The following is a 19,713-nucleotide window of genomic DNA, read 5'->3' as shown; positions in this document are numbered from 1 at the left end:
ATACGACTAAAAGGAATTTTATATATTTTTATTATATATACACATTACTATTACATAATAACCATTCCCGCTTTTCTTTTCTTTTTTCCCGTTTCGCCCTAAAATTCTCCCTGATTTTGATATTCGATTCAGTGCGTTGATTCTCAGGTAATTGGATCTTTAGACGCTCTAATTTCATATTCTTTTCCCGTAATTTCAATTCAATTTCAATAGTTCTTTCTTCCAGGTCCTCTCTCATGTTAGGGTTGTCATGTTAGTTTCTAAAATTTTCAGTTTCTTTTTTCCTTTTATTTGTTAAATCTCACTTTGCCTAGTTGGAAGTTGAGAGAGTGAAGGAAAGAGAACTCAATTTAACTTCCGGTTGGATTTTTCTCTCTTTTATTTGTAATTTCGGTTCAATTGTTATTGTAGTTTTGATTGTCATTGCTGTTCCTTTGTTCTTATTATTTGAATTTGAAAGGTTTTTTTTATATTACGTAAAATAAACAAAGTTTATTGTTTTAGTAGTTGAAAAAAAGTGGCAAAAAAGGGGGCACAGAAAGAAATTGTTATTGCTTGACATATTTGCCAAATATTTCTGTTTTTAAGTATGTTTTTGCATATGTGGAATTGAGTTCAGTTATAACTTATATGTTTTAAAACGATAGTTGATAGAATTTGCTGAGGCTCTGTTTGCTTGATGCTTTTGCTTCTTAAAAAGAATGCCAAAAAGCTAAATCAAATGGTAAAAAATTAAAAAGAAATTTATAATTGAATTAAGAATGATCGAAGTAAGTAAAGTGCAACACTACGTTTGATTTAGTTGTTCTGTATTAAAGTTATCCTACTTTTAATTTTCATTCGTTCAAATTCAAAAGCAAAGCTCGGGAGATTGAGTTATTTGGATTTTTTGGGTAAGAGTCTTGGCTTCATGTGTCCAGATTTGGAAGTTCAAATTCAGGAGATTGACATAGAGGAAGAAATGTTTGGTTCTGCGAATAGTTTAAGCCGAGGGAATGCAGGACTTCCCTTAGATATGCCACCATTGCCTCAGTGTTTGCCTTGGAGCCAATTACATTGGGGAGTCATAAATATACACGGTCCGAGAGCTAAGCCGGGCTCTGGGTGTTCCTCTTCGAAGTAGTACATCAGAGGATCACTCTTTTGGAGTTTCACACTCCAAACTTTCCCCTCCCGTGGCAATAGAGGAGCTTAAGAACTTTAAGGAAAGTGTTCAAGATGCCAAAAGAAAAGCCAGGTATAGTCCCTTTTTCTGTTATTACGATCATCCAGCTAATTTTTTTTTGAATAGTTTATGTTTTACAGAGCATGGTTTTCTTCATGAGTTAGCGTAGTAACTTCTTGTTGTAATTGTGGTGATAAGGGAACCTTTAAAGGTAGGTACTTTCAATGGAAACAGAATGGGCAAGTAACAGCAACATGGTACATAAATGTTATGATGCATGCAATGCTCATATAAAATGGTGTATATGCAATGTATTCTTTCTGTGTGCAATGTAGATATCCCATCTTCAAACTTCCTTGCTGCTTGAGTATTTGTCTCAGGTGGACGATATGAACTTGCAATTAATTCTAGTGCTTCTTCTTGCAGTTCATCTTTCTGAGCTTGTACTTGTGCATATTTTATCATTGTCATGATTCCTGATACTCCTAGGTTGTGCAGACACTTGACAGTTTGGTTATTGAATATACATCATCTTTATGTCAGTGTTAGGGTGAAAAAGTTTCGCGATTCAATTTCTAAATTGGAAAGGTATAGAGAAGCCTTAGGCACAAAGAAGCAGCAACGAAGTGATATTTTGAATGAGAGAAGTAGTGGATTAGGCATTGCAAAGATGGGAAGCCAGATTCATAGAAACACTAACGAAATAATGAACCAAAGATCAGAGGATAAGACAAAGTGTGTTGGGCTCAACAAGCGTGTACGCACATCATTTTCCGATTTACGGGTATTTCTCTATGATTGTTGGAACATATTAGGATTCAACCTATTTAGTCTTGTCATACATTCTTGAACAAAGAAAAATCAGTTGATATTTCTTCCGCACTGAATAAAGTTTCCTGTTGTCTTTCGTTTTATATTGGTAGTAACCATAATTGAATGTGCCATTTAATTTTTAAATGAGAGAAAAATAGTCCAGAAACATAACAGTAGTTTGACTAGATCCTTTTTTTCTCTTAATTTTTAGCTTATGCTTCATTAATTTTATTTCCCTTGTTTTCTCTTTACTCTTTTCGTGAGACCAGGCTATAACAGGACTACTGTGAATCCAAGGCAGCAGGGGGTAGTAGAAAAGGATACTGATGTGCTTTCAGCTGTTAATGGGGGTTCTGCTCAAATTAAAGAAAAGATCCGCAGATTGCCAGGTGAAGGATGGGAGACAAAGATGAAAAGGAAACGGTCTGTTGCAGCTGTAGGAAATAGAGCTGCCAACGCTGGTCGAGATATAAAACGATCTATGCAACCAAAGCTGAGTTCTGAATCAAAGTTGCAATTATGTGATACGCTGGGTTTCAGGTGATTGTATAGGATCTTTCTTACTTCCTAGTTGCTGATTTAATTGTGGATACATCGCTGATGAGAAAAACTGGGTTCTGTGATCGTCTCGGATGTGCTTTAATTGTTATGATCAAACTGGTAGGCCTGTAAATGAACTGAACGTTCAGCGAACCGTTCATGAACCGTGCGGCGGGAAGTTCGTTTATGTGCGTTTATTTATTAAATGAACGAACATGAACAAGATTTTGTGTTCGTTTAATTAAATGAACGAACATGAACAAGATTTTGTGTTCGTTTAATTAAATGAACGAACATGAACATAAGTCTCGTTCGTTCATTTATGTTCGTGAACGTTCGGTTATGTTCGTTCTGTTATGTTTGTTTATGTTCGTTCGGTTATGTTCGGTTATGTTCGTTTATGTTTATTCATTTATGTTTAATCCAATCTTCTTAAATCAATTTTGGTGATCAATTTTTAAGTATCTTAAAAATATTAATTAATTTGATATTCTGATGACCAACTCTATAATTAACCCAATTTTATTTGGAAAACCCAACAATATTAACATGGTTTAGTTCATTTTGAACGATCCATAAGCTGCATACCCAGCACCGTCAACATCCACTATGCCGAAATCCTATGTGACTGCACCACCAGCTGGTTATCTAATGAGCAAAGAGGAGTCTCAGAAACCGGTTGCTTTTGAAACCAAGTCCAAAGGTGATGGATTCTGGAAAGGATGTTAAGTATTAAGTACCGTTTCTTCTACTCAAATAATCTTCTTTTCTTTCATTTATAATGGAGTATTCGAATTTACAAGTAAATAGTTATCAACCAGTAACTCAAGTCAGCTTACTTTGAACTCAAGAACCCAATAATGGTAAGGCCTTATTCCATAGGTTGAGAAGTTCTTTAACGCGTTTCATCAAACAAATTTTGTGCCCATCCGGATATGAAGTTTAGCCAACCTACTTCTCTCATTTCCCAATTTTCAACTTCTACATAGCACGAAGCTAAGGACATGTTTATTTGATCCCCAAGGATTAAGGTCGGCAATCACATAAAACACAATCTGTGTTCATCTCGACTGTTGTTAAATGAGATAGGAAGAAAGAAAGTGGAGGAACATTATGCAATCCCACATCAGTAGCAAATAAGCAGCTCGGGGTTGGTAACTTATATAAAAGATGGGGGAGAATAGGTTTAAGCATCTTTGCACTTGGGGCAATGTCGAGCTTGAATCGAGCTTGAATCGAGCTCAAGTCTCGAGTTTTAATCGAGCTCTTAATTGTTTTTTGAGTTAGAGCCTTTTCGAGTTCGAGTCGAGTTTCAATATTATATTTCGAGTTCGAGTCGAGCTTGATAATTTTAGGCTCGCGAGTTTTCGAGTCGAGCCGAGCTGACTTTGAAAGTTTTCGAGTTCGAGTCGAGCTCAGCAATACTCGAGCTCGACTTGACTCGTTTACACCCCTAGGTAGGGTCTCCAACGTTTATGTTCGTGTTCATTTATGTTCGTGTTCGTGCGCGTTTATGTTCGTTTATTTATTAAATGAACGAACATGAACAAGTTATATTCCTTAATAAACGAACATGAACAAAAAAAAATTTGTTCGTTTATGTTCGTGTTCGTTTATGTTCATTTATTTTTTAAATAAACGAACATGAACATACCTCTGTTCGTGTGCGTTCGGTTCGTTTACAGGCCTACAAACTGGCGGTGTTATAGACTTAGAGTAATTGTCAAAGAAACATTCTGTTTTTCTATTTAATGCTTGTAGATTTTATGGTTGCAGTCATTATTATTCATAACATGCGGAACTTTGTGAATTTTGTTTTGTATAAGAAAGAATGATGGAGGCTTTTAGATAAAATTGCTATAGTGTGTAGCATTGTGAGAGTCAATCATGAAATTTCATGCTTAAGAGCTCATATTATATTTGGATTGACAGATCTCCGTGCTCACATGTTTTTTGGGTTGTCAATTGTAATTAACCTTGGTGTTTCTATTTTATCTGCTGTTAGTTCTAATATAGAATATATGATTGTGACTGCTTTCTTGCTGGCATGGCATTTTTAAATGCTTGATATTGGCATTAATCAAAATGATGACATTTCTTGTTTCTGGAAATGATTATCAAATTTTGACTTTATAAGATACAGTTTACGCTGATTCTAGACATTTTCAGTCATTTTCAAATATGTTATGCACGATTCTTAAAACTGCTCTTGTTCATTGTTTTATGCATGCAGAACGAAACCTTCCCCCGGGGTTGGTGGAATCAATAAGTCTCGCGGTTCATTTGAAGCTGCTGGTTCAGAGGCGAATAAAGTAGTCAGGAATGAATTGGAGAGTACATCTATTCTACGGGATCGTGCAGCTATGTCGGAGCAGAGGGTTGTAGTGAAAACAAATAATAAGTATGTCCCTTTACCTTTTTAGTTCTTGCAATCTGTGAATGGGCAGGAACCTTGCGTAATTGGTGTACATCAAAATTTGCATTTAATTTCTGCCATGTATGATTTTCTATTAATGTTTCCTTCTCATTTATTATTGATATTTTTTATGGAACTGTTTGTCAGGGCAAGTCATCATGAGGACAATCAAGCAAGTGGCTCAAGTACAATTCTAAAAGGGAAGTTTTCAAGGGCACCAAGAACTGGGTCCATCATGGTGTTAGACTCCTCTTCTAAAGTTCACCTCTCATCTGGAGCTTTGCAGGGTTCAGATCAGCCAAATCCAAATAAAATCCAAGCTTTAGGTGTTATGAACAATAAAAAATGTTCAATGTCTACAGGTTCATCATCACATGCTATATCCCAGTGGGGTGGTCAGAGACCACATAAAATCACACGAACAAGGAGAGCAAATCTAGTGTCCCCTGTGGCTGATGCTGAAGCTCAAGTTCATCTCAAGGCGTTGCAATTCCTAATTTTGGTGCTAGGGTATCTATTGGAACTGGTGGATCGCTTCTTGGCAGCAGTGTAGATAATGTTACTCCGAACATTGAACAGGAACTTGAGAATGTCTCTTCTCCATTTGGGTTATCTGAGAGTGAAGAATCTGGGGCTGGAGATAACAAATCAAAAGATAAAGGAATTGATACTTGTGAGGTTACTCTTCCTGCATCTCATAAAGCTGGGACCTTCTTACTGCCCACAAGGAAGAATAAAAATACAAATGAAATTGGAGATGGAGTCCGAAGGCAAGGAAGGAATGGTAGCAGTGCTACACCCTTAACAAAACCAGGTGTGCATCCAATGAGGGAAAAATCGGACAATCTTACAACAACGAAGCTAATTCAAAGTGCAAGATCTGCTTCTGATAAAAATAGAAGGTTCTTATCTGGTTCTTAATATTATGTTGTTCATTTGTCTTGTGGAATCTGATGAATGAATCATGAATTTTTTGTTCAGTAAAATAGTTTGCCCACCTTCCAAAAAGCTAAAAGATCGCAAGGCCTCAACTCGTGTTGGGTCAATGGTGAATAATGTTTCTCCTGATTTCACAGGTATTTGATTGCTTATTAGGTTGATGATAATTAGCTGCATATTTGTCAAAAATATGGAGTCTGTTGCAGCATTATGATTTCTCTGTGATGGTATATCTACACATCATTTTGCATGGTTGTTACCAATCTTAAAGCTGTGCATCAATGATGACTTTGATACCACATTTCTGCTACCTGACATTACCATTTTGACATATATTTGGCTCTTAGATTTACTGTGTGTTTAGCTATCAACAAGTTATGTGTGTGTTCTTGCAAGGATTTAATTTTTATTTTCGTCAAGATGTTTTGTTGTTTAATTTTCAGATTTTGGAAGGAATTGTACTACGACACTTATCTACATGCATATGTATGTGCATCTTTTGTGAACTTCCAAACTTGCTGAAATGTCGTTGAAAATCTCTGAAACTTTCTGGTGTATACACTTGATGACGGTGTATTTGGGATGCCATTTGCAGGCGAATCTGATGATGATGATCGTGATGAACTATTTGCAGCTGCCACTTCGGCTCGGAATGCTAGCGGTATGCATACCCCCTACCCACAAATAAAAATAAATAATAAATCAAATCAAATGCCTTATGTGAATTGAGCTTTTATTCAGACATATATTTCTTGTTTCTGTAGGTCTTGCTTGTTGTGGTCCTTTCTGGAAGAAAATGGGATCTATTTTTAATTCAGTGAGCTCAGAGGACACGTCTTACCTCAGGCAACAGGTACCATATGGCCAAACATATTTATGATGCATTGATACTTTGGGGTTAGTTCATCAGAATTTCCTAAATGCTATTTTGATGTTGCATCAGCTAAGTTTGGCAGAAGAACTTGACGAGAGTTTGTCTCAAATTTTTGGAGATGGATTTAATGTTCAGGTAAATTTCCATCATCTTATGTCTCTTTCCCTAATACTAGGTCTATTTAATCAGTTATAAATACAAGCATGTTAATCTTAAGAGATCTAAGAAGAGAAGGAAGGATAACTGGAAATTAAGTCAGACTTTGTTGGCAAATGTTGATATGAACTCCTGCCATTCCTCAGGGTGTTGCACTGCAGAAAGATGCACCTTTTTCTGTTGAAGAAGTGGCCAAAACTATTGCTGCAAGTGAAAGATCTGATATAAAGAAGTTTGACAAGGTTACTCCTTTATATCAAAGAGTTCTTTCTGCTTTGATCGAAGAAGATGAAAATGAAGAAGTTTACCACCGCAATGAAGCGAAGAACATGTCTCTTCACTATGCAAGCGACGATTCCCATTGTGGTTCTTGCAACCAGATGGATGTTGAATTTAGAGATAGAGACAGAATAGAAACTGAAGCTGAGTCAATCACAGATTTTCATTGTCAGAAAAATTCTCTGTTAGACAGGATGTCTGGTGATGTGAGTGTTGCATCAAACACTTTTAGGAACTGCAGCATGTCTAATTCATTACATAGCAGCGAACGGTGGTTGGGAGATGATGATTTATCACATATGGATTCAGGTCCCGTGAGTGAAATATGTTCAACTGACCTGGGTCAGCTCCAACAGAAGGAAATAAATGTTTCTGAGGGTTCTTTTGACTGTCAATATCAGTTGAGGTGTATGGAGGACAAGCTTTTGCTGGAGTTAAATAGTATTGGCATTTATCTCGAGTCCTTGGTAAGTTTTTCTGTCATGGTAAGATTGATTGATTGATTTAAATAACTTTCCTTCTTTCAGTTCCAGGAATACACCCAAGCCCCCCGTATGTTGGATGACAAATATTTTTTCCTGCTACCTTATATAAGTACTATTGTTTACTTTATTTGCTTTTGCCTTTTTGCAGCCTGATTTGTCAGAGGGGGAGGAAGCGATAAACCAAAATGTTGTTGAACTTAATGAATGTCTCTATCAACAGGTTGCTGTTTGAAACTGTTACCTGTTTTCGCAAATGTCTCCAATTTGGATTATTTAAGCATATTTGGCATTATACTGGTGCTATTTACTTTCCAGATCTATTTCTTTATGCGCTTATAGCATAGTAAATTTTTTTTTTTGATAAAAAAATAGGCCTCATTAAAAACCCCCTTCATACCCGTCGCTGTACATAAGTACCTCGTCGGTCCATAGCATAGTAAATTTTTATTTAGTTGACTTCTGTTTTTACATTGATTCTTTTTGCATATTTGAACACTTTTTTTTTATTTATTGATTCTTAGATTCAGCAGAAGAAGAAAAGGTTGGGGAAGATTGATAAAGCTGTTGAGAATGGGAGAGATGTAGAAAGGTGGGATAAACTGTTGATCTTGTTATTGAATATTGATAACCTAATGAATTGTGCTTCAACTAGAGTAATGTGGTTTTCTTTGCAGGGACATTGAGCATGTTGCAATGGACCAATTAATCGAGATGGCTTACAGAAGACATTTGGTACTTCTCAGAATCATTGCGCACTTGTTTCTAAATGATTTTCCTGGAGCTTCTGAGGCTTAGTTCTTTTCCATTGATCCTTCCTGTTTTTAATCTAAATTTCCACGTTTTACATGTTTCTCTATGATAATTAAAGGTGTGAGAGTCATTGCATGCAAGAATTGTTAACAAGTTGATAGCATTTTTTTAACAAGTATCAAGCAAACTAGTATTTTATATTGACAGCTAATTATCAAAATATTTTTTGGTTGCTATCTATTTAGGTTGATAATCTAGCTTTATAGTGACAATGCCTGCAGCTGTTAAAGGGAATATGTTTAAAATTTTGTAATGTCAGACACATTACATAAATAATGTTAAGTCTCGGTATTTGACAATTACAATGCCAGTGTTTTAGAGACTAGTCAGACTGGCTAGATTGAACTTGGAACTAGGACCTATCTGGCTGCTTGCTTCATAATCCCAAGTGATTAAAAACAAGAAAGTTGGGAGAAATGGTTTACATGGTCTTTATTTATTGTTTATGATGTTCTCAGTCCTTTAAATATTCAATACAATTACAATGATAACAGGTGCCTATGTTGGTATTTAGCAAAATCAAGAGGACTGAACTAAATTAGCTGAACTATTTGACCCTTGAACCACTCTTGGGGACCAATTCCTTTTTTAAGATTTTCTACTGTTTTCATGATAATGGAAAACATTATGGCTCTAGATTGTAAAACTCTATGGCACTTCGTCCAGTGCATTATCTACTTAGCATGTCTTTATAAAATCACACGGCATGGAATGGAACTTAAAAAAATATGAGAGAGAGTCAGTCAAGTAGGGAGAGAAAGAGAGAAAGGTCAATCCTCTACCGGTGAGAGTTGGACGGTTTTCGTTGATAATCTTAGCAAGAGAGTCTCTAGAAGAGAGTTAAGAGATTTATTTCTTTCTCAAGGTCATGTGGTTAGAGTTTTTATTCCAAATGAGACGAACAAACCAAAGTATAAATCCTACTTGTTTGCCTTTTGTTCAGTTTGGTAATGAAGTAGGAATGTGGAATGCAATTGAAAATTTAAATGGGATATGGTTAGATGGGAGAAAAATATTTGTTGGAGTTGCAAAATATAAGAAAGATCGTTCAAGGTATGGAGGGTTAGATAAGGTTCTAGATGGTGTTTCAAAGAAGATAACATAAGGAAATACCAATTTTACTGAAAGAGCTCAGCACACAAGAAGCATAAGGGATGATAGGTCTTATAAGGATGCTTTATTGGTGAACATCCCGCAGAGAAGAGCTTTGAAAGATTTAGAGAATAAAAATGATGCTTCAGATAGGGGGAAAGGAAAGAAGAATATTTGGGAGATGCATATTCCTTCTGATCAATCATCCTGGGTAAAAAGATCATTCACGGGCATTGTTAAACAAAAGTTTGATCTGGAGTTGGTGCAAAGCGCTTTAGCCAAAGAAGGTTTTGAAGTCCAGATTGCAAGCTGGGGTCACATTTGGAAATCTTGTGTCATTATATTTAAGTCAGACGAGGAGATGAAGGAGGCTTGGATGAAAAGGAGTGAGTTGTTATGCTTCTGGTTTGATAGACTGGAACTTCTGTTGAATGAAGGAGGTGTGCCAATGGCTTTTTGTTTGGTGGAGCTCTATGGTGTTCCATTACTATGTTGGCAAGAAGATTTTTTAGAAAAGTTAGCGGGGAGGTGGGGGATCGTAGATGGTATTCAGAACTCGAAAAAAAACATGGAGGATCTCTCGACTGTGAGAATTCTGATTAGGGTGGCAAGCCCTTTTGATGTTTCGGAAGTTATCAATTTAGGTTCGTATGGAAGATCCTACAAGGTGAAAATTAAGCTGGGTTCGACCTCTATCTATTCTAGTTTTTTCTCCAGTTCCATGCCGGAAAATTTTTCCGATGAAGGTGAAACTGCATCAGAGTCGTCGGAGATGAAAGTTGACAACTTAAAGTCAACTGATAAGACAGGTATTGTTCGGTTGGTTGAGGAAGCACGTAAGAGAGTTGATAGCTGGATGGAGCAGGGAACTACTTCCGCTTTTGTTGAATTTGACAGAGGATCAGTTTCCTAGAAGAAGCAGGGATGGGATAAGAATTAATGAAGGGATGTCAGATTTGCACAGTATGGGAGTTTTAAAAGGGAGAGTTTGCAGGTTTGGGTTTAAGGAATTTGAATAATTCAAATGGTAATTCTCAGGCCCAAACAGATGATAGTAGTCAGCCCATTTCCCCAATAAAGAAGTTAATTCCTAAGGGTCCAGCAGTTCTCATATCTGGACTTCAGTTTCCATTAAATAATCAGTGTTTCATTCATCCAAGCAGTCCGAAGGAAGCAGTAAATAAGGGGATTCAATCTAGTAAAATAATAGTGGAGGGTGGTTCTAATTTTACATCATTGAATTCAGCTAATGTGAGGTCTGCAGAAGGTAATAATTTGTTAACTGTGGGGGGTGTTTTTCAGAATCGTCCAGCAAAGATATTCTATGAAAAGTGCTCCGGTGGGAAGAAGAATGATAAGAAGTTATAAGAGAGTTTATAAAAGATCTCGGGTGAGGAACATTGGCGAAGTAGTGAGCAGGATTCTTATCTCAAACAGAGGGTGGTTCAATCAAACAGAATGAAAATGCTGTTATTTTAAGATATGCACAATCTTAGCCCTTACATCTTCGCCTTGATTATGGACGACATCTATTGTGCGACACCAGACGGTGTTCCATGGTGTATGCTTTTCGCTGACGACATTGTCCTAATTGCTGAAACAAAAACTGAGCTGAATAGTAGACTTGCTACCTGGAAGACTGCTTTGGAAGAAAAAGGTCTAAGGATCAATATTGAAAAGACAAATTATGTATGTTCAAACTTCAGTTGCAACCAAAACGTTGAAGATGTAGAAGTATGTATAGAAGGACACATTGTCCCCTCAAATGATTGTTTCAAGTACTTAGGTTCTATGATACATAAAGATGGGGGTGTAGAAGAAGATGTTACACACCGTATAAAGGCGGGATGGCTAAAGTGGAGGGCTGCTACTGGAGTTTTGTGTGACAAGAAGGTGCCTCTAAAACTAAAGGGAAATTTTTATAGAATGGCAATAAGACCAGCGCTGCTGTATGGATCAGAATGTTGGGCAATCAAGAAGGATCACGTAAGGAAGATGGAGGCCGCAGAAATGAGAATGCTTCGATGGACATATGGTAGGACTCTTTGGGACATGACACCTAACTCTGCTATTAGGATGTACTTGGGGGTGGTGCCTGTATCCGAAAAATTGAGGGAGGAAAGACTATGGTGGTTTGGGCATGTCCTTAGGCGACAACCGACGGATGCGGTCAGGAGGGTAGAGTCGATTACAGTCGACGGTGTCAGAAGGAGAGGATGACCAAGACGTAAGTGGGAAGACTGCTTGAGATCTGATTTGAAGGAATTAGCCCTTACCGAGGACATGGCCTCTGATAGGAAAGTATGGAGACTTAAGACCAGGGTAGTTGAGTAGTGCGGTTCACAACCATAGGGTGTAACATTTCTGTCTTCTTTTTAATGTCTTTGTAGTACTTTCCATGACTCCTACTTTATACATGAAATGTATGAAGGCTTAGAACTAGGGTATCGGAGTAGTGTTGCCTTAGTTTAAGAATTAACTCATTTGAAGTTATTCCTCCTTGTAGCTTGCTATTATTGACTTCTGTGTATCATTTCTATTCATGTTTCCTCTTTTTAAATTTAGCTAGGTCTTACATTTTTAGTCTATATGCAGAGATTTCTATTTAGGGAATTATTTGCAGGGAATTATTTACAGAGATTATTCCCTATTACAGACGCACATATCAAGACTGCATATGAAGTCTGTTCATCTATGTATTTATTTATACACGCATTTGCGTCTTATCTTTATTTTTAATTTTTTGACTGCCGGAGGTCTTCCATGGAAGCTGCTCTCAACCTGGCGTTGGGATCAGCCTACTACACTACCTCCCCCTTACCCCATTGCATATGGGAATCAGGGTTTTGTTGTTGTTGTTGTTGTGAATTTCCAGAGGATGATCAAAACTCAGAAGAGAATTGTGAAGATGTGGGGATTTCAAGATCTAAAAGGAGAATTCAAAGATTTTTTATTAAGGATGCCTTAGAAAAGGTTAGTGTCTCCACTGTTTCATCTACTGCTTTTACTTCGATTTTAAAAGAAGCTCGTGCAACTTGGGAAATTAGCAAGATGTTGGGTATATCATTTAAGGAAGGGAAGGAAGCTTTCTTGGATAAAATCATGAATTAGAGGAAGGTTTGAGTGGGGTCAGTTGAGTAGGTTGTCAAGCTGGGGAGGAGATTGGTATTAGCATACTACCATGGAAACAAAGATAGTAATATTGTCATGGAATGTCAGGGGTTTGGGGAAAAAGAAAAGCAGCGAGCTGTTCAAAAGATAGTTTCCGAGAAGAAACCATCCTTTCTCTTTTTGCAAGAAACAAAATTGGAGGCATGTCCAAGGTCTTTTTTGAGAAGAAGTGGACTGAACAATCTTCAAGGGTATGTTGAATCGCCAGCAGAAGGTTCTTTAGGGGAATTACTTAGTTGTTGGGATGACAATGTTTTTGAGGTAGAAGATAGGCAGATTCATAGGAGATTTATTGCTATTTTAGGGAAGCTCAAAATGAATCAATTTCAGTGCGGGTTTATTAATGTATACGGACCTTCGGTGGAGGAAGAAAAAGCATATTTTTTGAAGAGTTTAGCTTGTTTTTGAATGGTATTAGTATTCCTTTTTGTGTAGGAGGGAATTTTAATGCTTATTTAACAGAAGATGAGAAGGATGGAAGAGCACAAAACAAAAATTCGATGGATATTTTTAGGCAATTTGTTCATCATTCGGGCTTAATTGATTTTCCATTGACGGGGGGAAGATTTACTTGGGGTAACAATTGGGAAGATCCTACTGTTGTCAGATTGGATAGGTTTCTGCTGAGTATTAATTTTTCATCTGCATTCTCGGATATCACCCAACTCCTACTTCCGAGATCTATTTCTAACCATAATGCAATATTGCTTCAGACGGGGTGATAATTGGGGTAAAAAACCTTTCAGGTTGTTCAACTATTTGATGAATGAGGATGGGTTTGATGAGCAGGTTGTTACAGCTATTAAAGATTGTAAGAAAGTTGATAGAAAAGCAGGTATTCTGAGCATCATTAGAAGTTCAAAATCAGCTATTAAAAGTTGGTCTGGAAGGAGAGATCAGCTTCCAGCTTCAACCATTTCTGCTTTAGAAGGGAAGATTCACCAATTAGAGCAGAATTCTCAGTCACAGCAAGTAGTAAGGGGTACAGACAGTGTTGAAGAATTGCGGTCTTTAAGATCAGAATTGTGGAAGTTATACAGGATTGAGGAGCAAGTCTGGATTCAAAATTCAAGAGTGAAATGGATAAAAGAAGGTGATCGAAATACAAAATTTTTCCATACTTGTGCTTCAATTAGGAGGTTGAATTCTTTAAATGCTCTCAAAGTGAAAGATGAAATCATTTATGACCCGACTCTCATCAAGGCAAGTGTCTGTGATCATTTTGTTGAAACTTTTAATTTCAAGTCTATCCTGGAAGTGGAAGATATCAAGCTGAATTTTTCGAGAATAACTTTAGAGTAGAGTACAAGCTTAGAGAAGAGGTTTACGGAAGAAGAAGTTTGGGAGGCCTTGAATTCATGTGATAGCAACAAAGCACCAGGGCTGGATGGGTTTAACATGGTATTTTTCAAAAAGGTTTTGATCCACATTGAAATTTGATATTCTGAAATTTTTTCATAATTTTTACTTGGGAAAAAATTGGGAGCATGGCATTAATCACACCTTCATAACCCTCATCCCTAAGGGTTCAAACATTGGGGGCTTAGATGATTTCAGACCTATTAGTTTAGTATGTGGATTGTATAAGATCCTTTTGAAATGTCTATCAAGAAGGTTGAGATGTTGCATGAACAATGTCATTAGTGCTTCATAATTTGCTTTTACTCCTGGTCGACAAATCCTGGATAGTTCTTTTATAGCTAATGAAGGAATAGATTTTTGGAGAAAGAAAGGCTTAAAGGGTTGTGTGTTTAAGGTAGATTTCCGGAAGGCTTATGATACAGTGGATTGGGATGTTCTTTTCAAAGTCATGGACAAAATGGGTTTTGGCATAAAATGGTGCAGCTGGATAAGAAAGTGTGTTACCACAGCATCAGTTTCAGTGTTGGTTAATGGTGTGCCTACAGAGGAATTTTCAATGTCAAGAGGTCTTAGACAGGGCTGTTCACTTCCCCCATTATTGTTTAATTTTATAAGAGAGCTACTTAATCAATTGCTTCTCAAGGCGGTATCTTCGGGGTTGTTTAATGGTTTGGTTGTCGGCAAAGAAGAAGGTTCTTATATGCTATCCCATTTGCAATTTGCAGACGATCTTATTATTTTTTGTAATGCCTCTAAGACGGATATTTTAAATGTAAAGAGAGTTCTAAGGGTTTTTGAAATTATGTCTGGTCTACAGCTTAATCTAAGCAAAGTAATTTATTTGGCATTAATATTACCGATGAAGAGGTCAAGGAGTAGGCGGGGGATCTTGGGTGTGCAGTTGGTACTTTCCCTTTTGATTATTTAGGGCTTCGAATCTTATTTTATGAATAGGGCCTTATTAGAAAAATGGTTTGGAAGTTTGCTAATGACAGTGAATCAATTTGGAAAGGTTGATAAGTTCCAAATATAATCAAGACACTAATTGATTTCTTCTCTAAAAAATATCCTACAAATGCTTCTTGGATTTGGAAATCGGTGGTTAATAATTATTTTAAAGAGGATGAGTTTGGTGCCAAGATTCGTAGCATGTTCCAAGTCAAAGTGGGTAATGGGGAGAGAATCAGGTTCTGGGTAGATATTTGGGCTCTTGATCATCCTTTGAAGACTGTTTTCCCGAGGTGAGTTAGAATAGTTTGGGATAATTAAGGAATTCGGTGAGTTCAATTCATCGGGGTGGTCTTGGTATGTCCAGTTGAGAAGAAACCTATGTGATTGGGAGTTAGAACAATTTTCTAATTTTCTAGCCATCATTCATAATTTCAGCCTATCCCAAGAGTCAAGAGATGGTCTGCTTTGGAGAGAGAATGGGGAAGGTATTTTTACTGTTAATTCTTGTATGAAGATTTGTTTTGTTGAATCGGTAAAAGATAGTTTCTGGGAGAAATGTATTTGGAAGGGGTTGGTGCCTCCTAAAATAGAAACTTTTATGTGGTAAGTAGCCCATCAGAAATTGGCAGTAAGTTTGAGCTTCAAAAAGAGGGGTTTTCGGGGATTGTTGATGTTTCTTGTCGTTGTGTAAAGGAGAGATTGAATCTATTCCTCCTATTTTTCTCTTGTACGGTAGTATGGTCCCTATGGAATAAGTTTTTGAATTTTTGGAATATTAGTTCGGTCCTTCATGGAAATGCACAAGGATTTTTACTTGTTTGGAATGACATGATGTTTTCTTCTTCTATTTGGTCCTTAATTCCGGGGTAGTGCTTTGGACCATTTGGAAACTTAGGAATGCTGTGGTGTTTGAAGGAAGGTCTTTGGATCACATCGAGTTATTTTTCATGGCTAGGCTAAGGCTTGCTTCTTGGTTCTTAGCTAAGTTCAACGAGGTTACTATTACTAAAGACTCCCTGATAAGTGATCCATCTATTGCAGATTTTTGTTCTTCTTCCAGAAATCCGACTACTAAAATTGTGTGTTGGATTCCTCCTCCAAAGGTTTTCTAAAATTGAATGCAGCAGTTTTGCAATGATTGGCAAAGAGCGTTGTGGTTTACTAAGAGATGAGGCTGGTAAGATTATGGGTTCTTTTAAAGAATCTGCAGATCCAGGCCCTCCAACTTTGCTAGAGCTTGTTGCCATCAAGAGGGGTACTTATCTTTGATATTCTTCAGAGGTTTAAGAATCGGTGTATTGTTGAATCTGATAGCAAACTTGCTGTGGATTGGGTTAAGAATTTAGATAGTTGTCCTGGTATTTTCCTTCATCTAGTCAAAGATATTGTTAGGGATGGCAACGGGCCGGGTTCGGGTCGGGTATTGGTCCCCCCGTCCCCGTCCCCGTCCCCGTTTAAAAAACCGGTACCCGTCCCCGTTTAAAAAATCGTGGGGATTTAAATGGGGATCCCCATCGAGTAATCGGGAAAAACCGCGGGGAAACGGGTATTCCCGTTTAGCATAAACGTTTATTTAAACGGGTATTGGTAGGGTTGTTCATTCGGTTAATTCGGTGGCCGAACTGACCGAACTACCATTAACTGAATTAATCGAATTTTTTTTTCTTTAACCGTTAATCGAACCAAATTTTTTTTCGAAAATATTAACCGAACCGAATAAATTTCGGTTAATTCGGTTAATTTTTTAATTAACCGAAATTTTTTAGAATTTTCGAATTTAATACTAAAGAGCAGCTGTTGTTCCATTTGCTAGGGAAGAACGTGATGTTGGTATAGGTCCCAAGGCTGATTTTAATATGGCTAATTCACATACTTCGCTTTGTCAGAGGAACGTTAAAGCTTGTGTAATGGAGACAGCTTGTATGAGGTTATTGGAATGCGAGGTGAAAAGGAGGGTTGTTGTCGAAGAGACGAAGACAATATGCAAGTTGCATTGATTTTAAATTCTGCTAGACATAATTTCCAGCTTGCCAATGCTAGTGGTGGGCTTCAGGTGTGTAATGGTGTATTGGACGAGGACCCTGCAACAAGTACACGTTCGTTGGAAGTGGCACAATACCACCAAACCAACAAGACTTTTCCCATTTAACTAGACAATGTTTGTCTATTAAAAGATATTAAAGGTTCACACGTGATTGCAAACAAGAAGTGTAAGCACTATTTTCACGATTAAAAGAAAAAAAGAATTTTATGAGACAGCGAAAATTGAGGTAAATTCTAGAAATTGAAGCGGGGACGATGTTTTAAAGTAGGTCAGTATGGGGTAAAAAAATAATAAAAAATATTTAAGGGTTAATTTAAAATATGTTATTAATATTATATATAAAAAATAATTATTTTTAATATTTATCGGGTCGAGTATCGGGTCGGATAATCGGGTAATCGGGGCGGGGATTACCAAACCCGTCCCCGTTTAACATAAACGGGTTTTTTCCGTCACCGTCCCTGTTTATCATCCCCGAACCTGACCCGTTAAATTCGGTTTTCCCCGTCGGGTTCAGGTTTTTTTGCCATCCCTAGATATTGTTGCCATGATAAGAGTTTTGGAAGGAGTTATCAGATGGGTTGACAGAACGGCAAACATAGAAGCTGATAGCTTAGCTAAGGCTGGTATTGGGTAGTTATTGTTTGTTGGGTTGGGATATTGTTTAATAGAGTGAAAGATGTGTTCTTTGGTGTGTTTCGGGTTGTTTTTATAAGGGGCTTTTTTGTTTTAAACATTATGTAATCTTTTACTTATTAATGAATTATGAGACACTCTTTTCCTCCTTCCGTTGATTAAGGAACACCAATTGGTGTTCCATTAATCATGAAGGGGGTTTTAACGAAGCCTTAACTTCCTATCAAAAAAAAAATCACACGGCATGGAACTTTTTCTTGCTATGTAGTCAATGCAGTATTAGTCTGGTATTGGCAATTTATTGGCGAGTTTTACAGATGCCAGGCCTTTTTACATACTTTATTGTTGATTTAGATGAGGATTGGGCGTAACATCTCGTATACTGTTGTTGAATGGTTTATTTGTTTTATATGTGAAGCAATTGATATTTTTTTCAAACAATTTATGCAGGCATGTCGTAGGAATAATTCATCCAAAAGTGCAGTTCGTAAGGTTTCGAAACAAGTTGCATTGGCTTTTGTCAAGCGAACTGTTGGTAGATGTAAAAAATTTGAACAGACCGGCAATAGTTGCTTTAGTGAACCAGCTTTGCAAGATATTATGTTTTCTGTATCTCCATGCAGCAAAGAAGCAAAGTCTGTTGATTGTATTGGCTCCGGAACTGCTAGTAATATTTGTAATGAAACTTCCAACCATCAAGGAGAAGCCAGGGGCTCAGGTATCGAAAATTCTACCTTCTATTCAAGGTTATGCATTTTGGTTTTAACTAGGATTCGAGAGCATTTTTTGCTCAATGATGGAAGAAACAAAACGGTTATCTCGTCTTGTTTCATATGCTTGGGTACATGCCTCGTTTAACTTTCAAACAGCTTTATTCATGTTCATTTCACTTCTGCTACAGGTGCTGTTTCGAGTACTTACGAGAGGAATGATTCATCGGAAATAAAGTATGGATCTCTGTTGAACAAAGGGACGAAGAGGGAAGTACTTACCGATGATGTTGTTGGTAGTGCTTCGTCTAGGGTAACATCGACTCTTGATGGCAGTGTTGGAGGAGTAAACGGAAGGGAGCAAAGCAGAGAGAATCTGAGAAATACTAGTTCGAAGGACGAGCAGAAAACGAAAGCAAAAACCAAGCAAAAACATAGTCATTTATCAAGTTCTGGAAATGGATTCAACGGAAGGCCTACAGGACCTTTGAAACCTACTGATAAGATCCATCAGAATTCAACTAAAGAAGCAGACGATCCAATGGATTTTGCGAACTTGCAACTAAACGAGCTGGATACAATGGAGGAATTGGGTGTCCCGAACGAGATCGATGGTCCGCAAGATCTGAGCTCATGGCTAAACTTCGATGAAGATGGCTTGCAAGACCATGATTCAATAGGGTTAGAAATACCGATGGATGATCTCTCGGGTTTGAAATTTGCATTCTGATATTGTTGACCCCTTGCATTAGCAAAGTTAGGTTACTAATTTAGCAGCCTATCTGATGCAAAATGAAGAGAAAAACTGTAATTATGATGAAATCTTCTGTATGTATAAAACCAATTATGAATAAGGTGCAGGTGTATATATCATATCATATATGTATCATAAAATTAACATATTTATTAATAATTATAAATTGAATTTATTCGAGATAATAAATTTAATTTCAGTTTCGAGACACATCAGCAAAAATGAACAAGTTAATCCTAAAGAATATTAGAAATAGATATTATAAATATGATTGCTCGAGAGGTCAAATGTATGGTTTCCTTCTTAAATCATTTTTTTTATTGTAAGACGAGACGAGGTGTAACAATCATTTTGATTGAAAATTTCAGTCTCATCAGACAACTCGTCAGGCTTACTCGGCTAGTGAACAATTCTATAACAAAAATATCATAATTATTTATAACAAATTACGTAATTAATGAACTTAAAAAATTATTAGTATTATTTGAACGGTCCATCGTCACTGAAACAGTTGAT

At 37.0% G+C, this 19,713-nt stretch overlaps 3 protein-coding genes across 4 annotated transcripts in view; 2 read left to right on the top strand and 1 right to left on the bottom strand.

The window, feature by feature from the left end:
- The window catches only part of LOC120124506 (transcription factor TGA9-like), a 34,080-nt gene that overhangs the window by 6,404 nt on the left and 7,963 nt on the right, over window positions 1-19,713 (bottom strand). The window lies entirely within an intron of this gene.
- On the top strand, window positions 69-5,499 carry LOC120124507. 2 transcript variants are annotated; one of them, XM_039143171.1, is made up of 6 exons: window positions 69-147; window positions 921-1,237; window positions 1,709-1,949; window positions 2,248-2,518; window positions 4,752-4,919; window positions 5,082-5,499. In XM_039143171.1, exons 4-6 carry the CDS (start codon window positions 2,388-2,390, stop codon window positions 5,485-5,487), a joined length of 705 nt encoding a protein of 234 aa, XP_038999102.1. In that variant the 5' UTR covers window positions 69-147; window positions 921-1,237; window positions 1,709-1,949; window positions 2,248-2,387; the 3' UTR covers window positions 5,488-5,499. The 2 variants fall into 2 exon arrangements, with proteins under 2 accessions (XP_038999102.1, XP_038999103.1); XM_039143172.1 differs by having other exon boundaries at window positions 1,655-1,949.
- LOC120124505 lies at window positions 5,484-19,316 on the top strand. Its single transcript, XM_039143169.1, has 11 exons — window positions 5,484-5,836; window positions 5,916-6,010; window positions 6,469-6,534; window positions 6,638-6,726; window positions 6,817-6,882; window positions 7,050-7,649; window positions 7,816-7,887; window positions 8,189-8,256; window positions 8,342-8,399; window positions 18,184-18,451; window positions 18,635-19,316. Exons 1-11 carry the CDS (start codon window positions 5,760-5,762, stop codon window positions 19,171-19,173), a joined length of 1,998 nt encoding a protein of 665 aa, XP_038999100.1. The 5' UTR covers window positions 5,484-5,759; the 3' UTR covers window positions 19,174-19,316.

This window comes from Hibiscus syriacus, unplaced genomic scaffold, assembly GCF_006381635.1.
Source record: "Hibiscus syriacus cultivar Baekdansim isolate YM2019G1 unplaced genomic scaffold, ASM638163v2 tig00110418_pilon, whole genome shotgun sequence".
Lineage (NCBI taxonomy): Eukaryota > Viridiplantae > Streptophyta > Magnoliopsida > Malvales > Malvaceae > Hibiscus > Hibiscus syriacus.
Note: the sequence above shows the minus strand (reverse complement) of the source record. Positions and strands in the feature narration are given on the sequence as shown.

Coding starts and splice junctions, on each gene's coding strand:
- LOC120124507 (XM_039143171.1), top strand. CDS start 2,388: ATGAAAAGGAAACGGTCTGTTGCAGCTGTAGGAAATAGAGCTGCCAAC. Junction 2,519..4,751: donor TGTGATACGCTGGGTTTCAG/GTGATTGTATAG, acceptor TTATGCATGCAG/AACGAAACCTTCCCCCGGGG. Junction 4,920..5,081: donor GTAGTGAAAACAAATAATAA/GTATGTCCCTTT, acceptor ACTGTTTGTCAG/GGCAAGTCATCATGAGGACA.
- LOC120124505 (XM_039143169.1), top strand. CDS start 5,760: ATGAGGGAAAAATCGGACAATCTTACAACAACGAAGCTAATTCAAAGT. Junction 5,837..5,915: donor GCTTCTGATAAAAATAGAAG/GTTCTTATCTGG, acceptor TTTTTTGTTCAG/TAAAATAGTTTGCCCACCTT. Junction 18,452..18,634: donor AGGAGAAGCCAGGGGCTCAG/GTATCGAAAATT, acceptor CTTCTGCTACAG/GTGCTGTTTCGAGTACTTAC.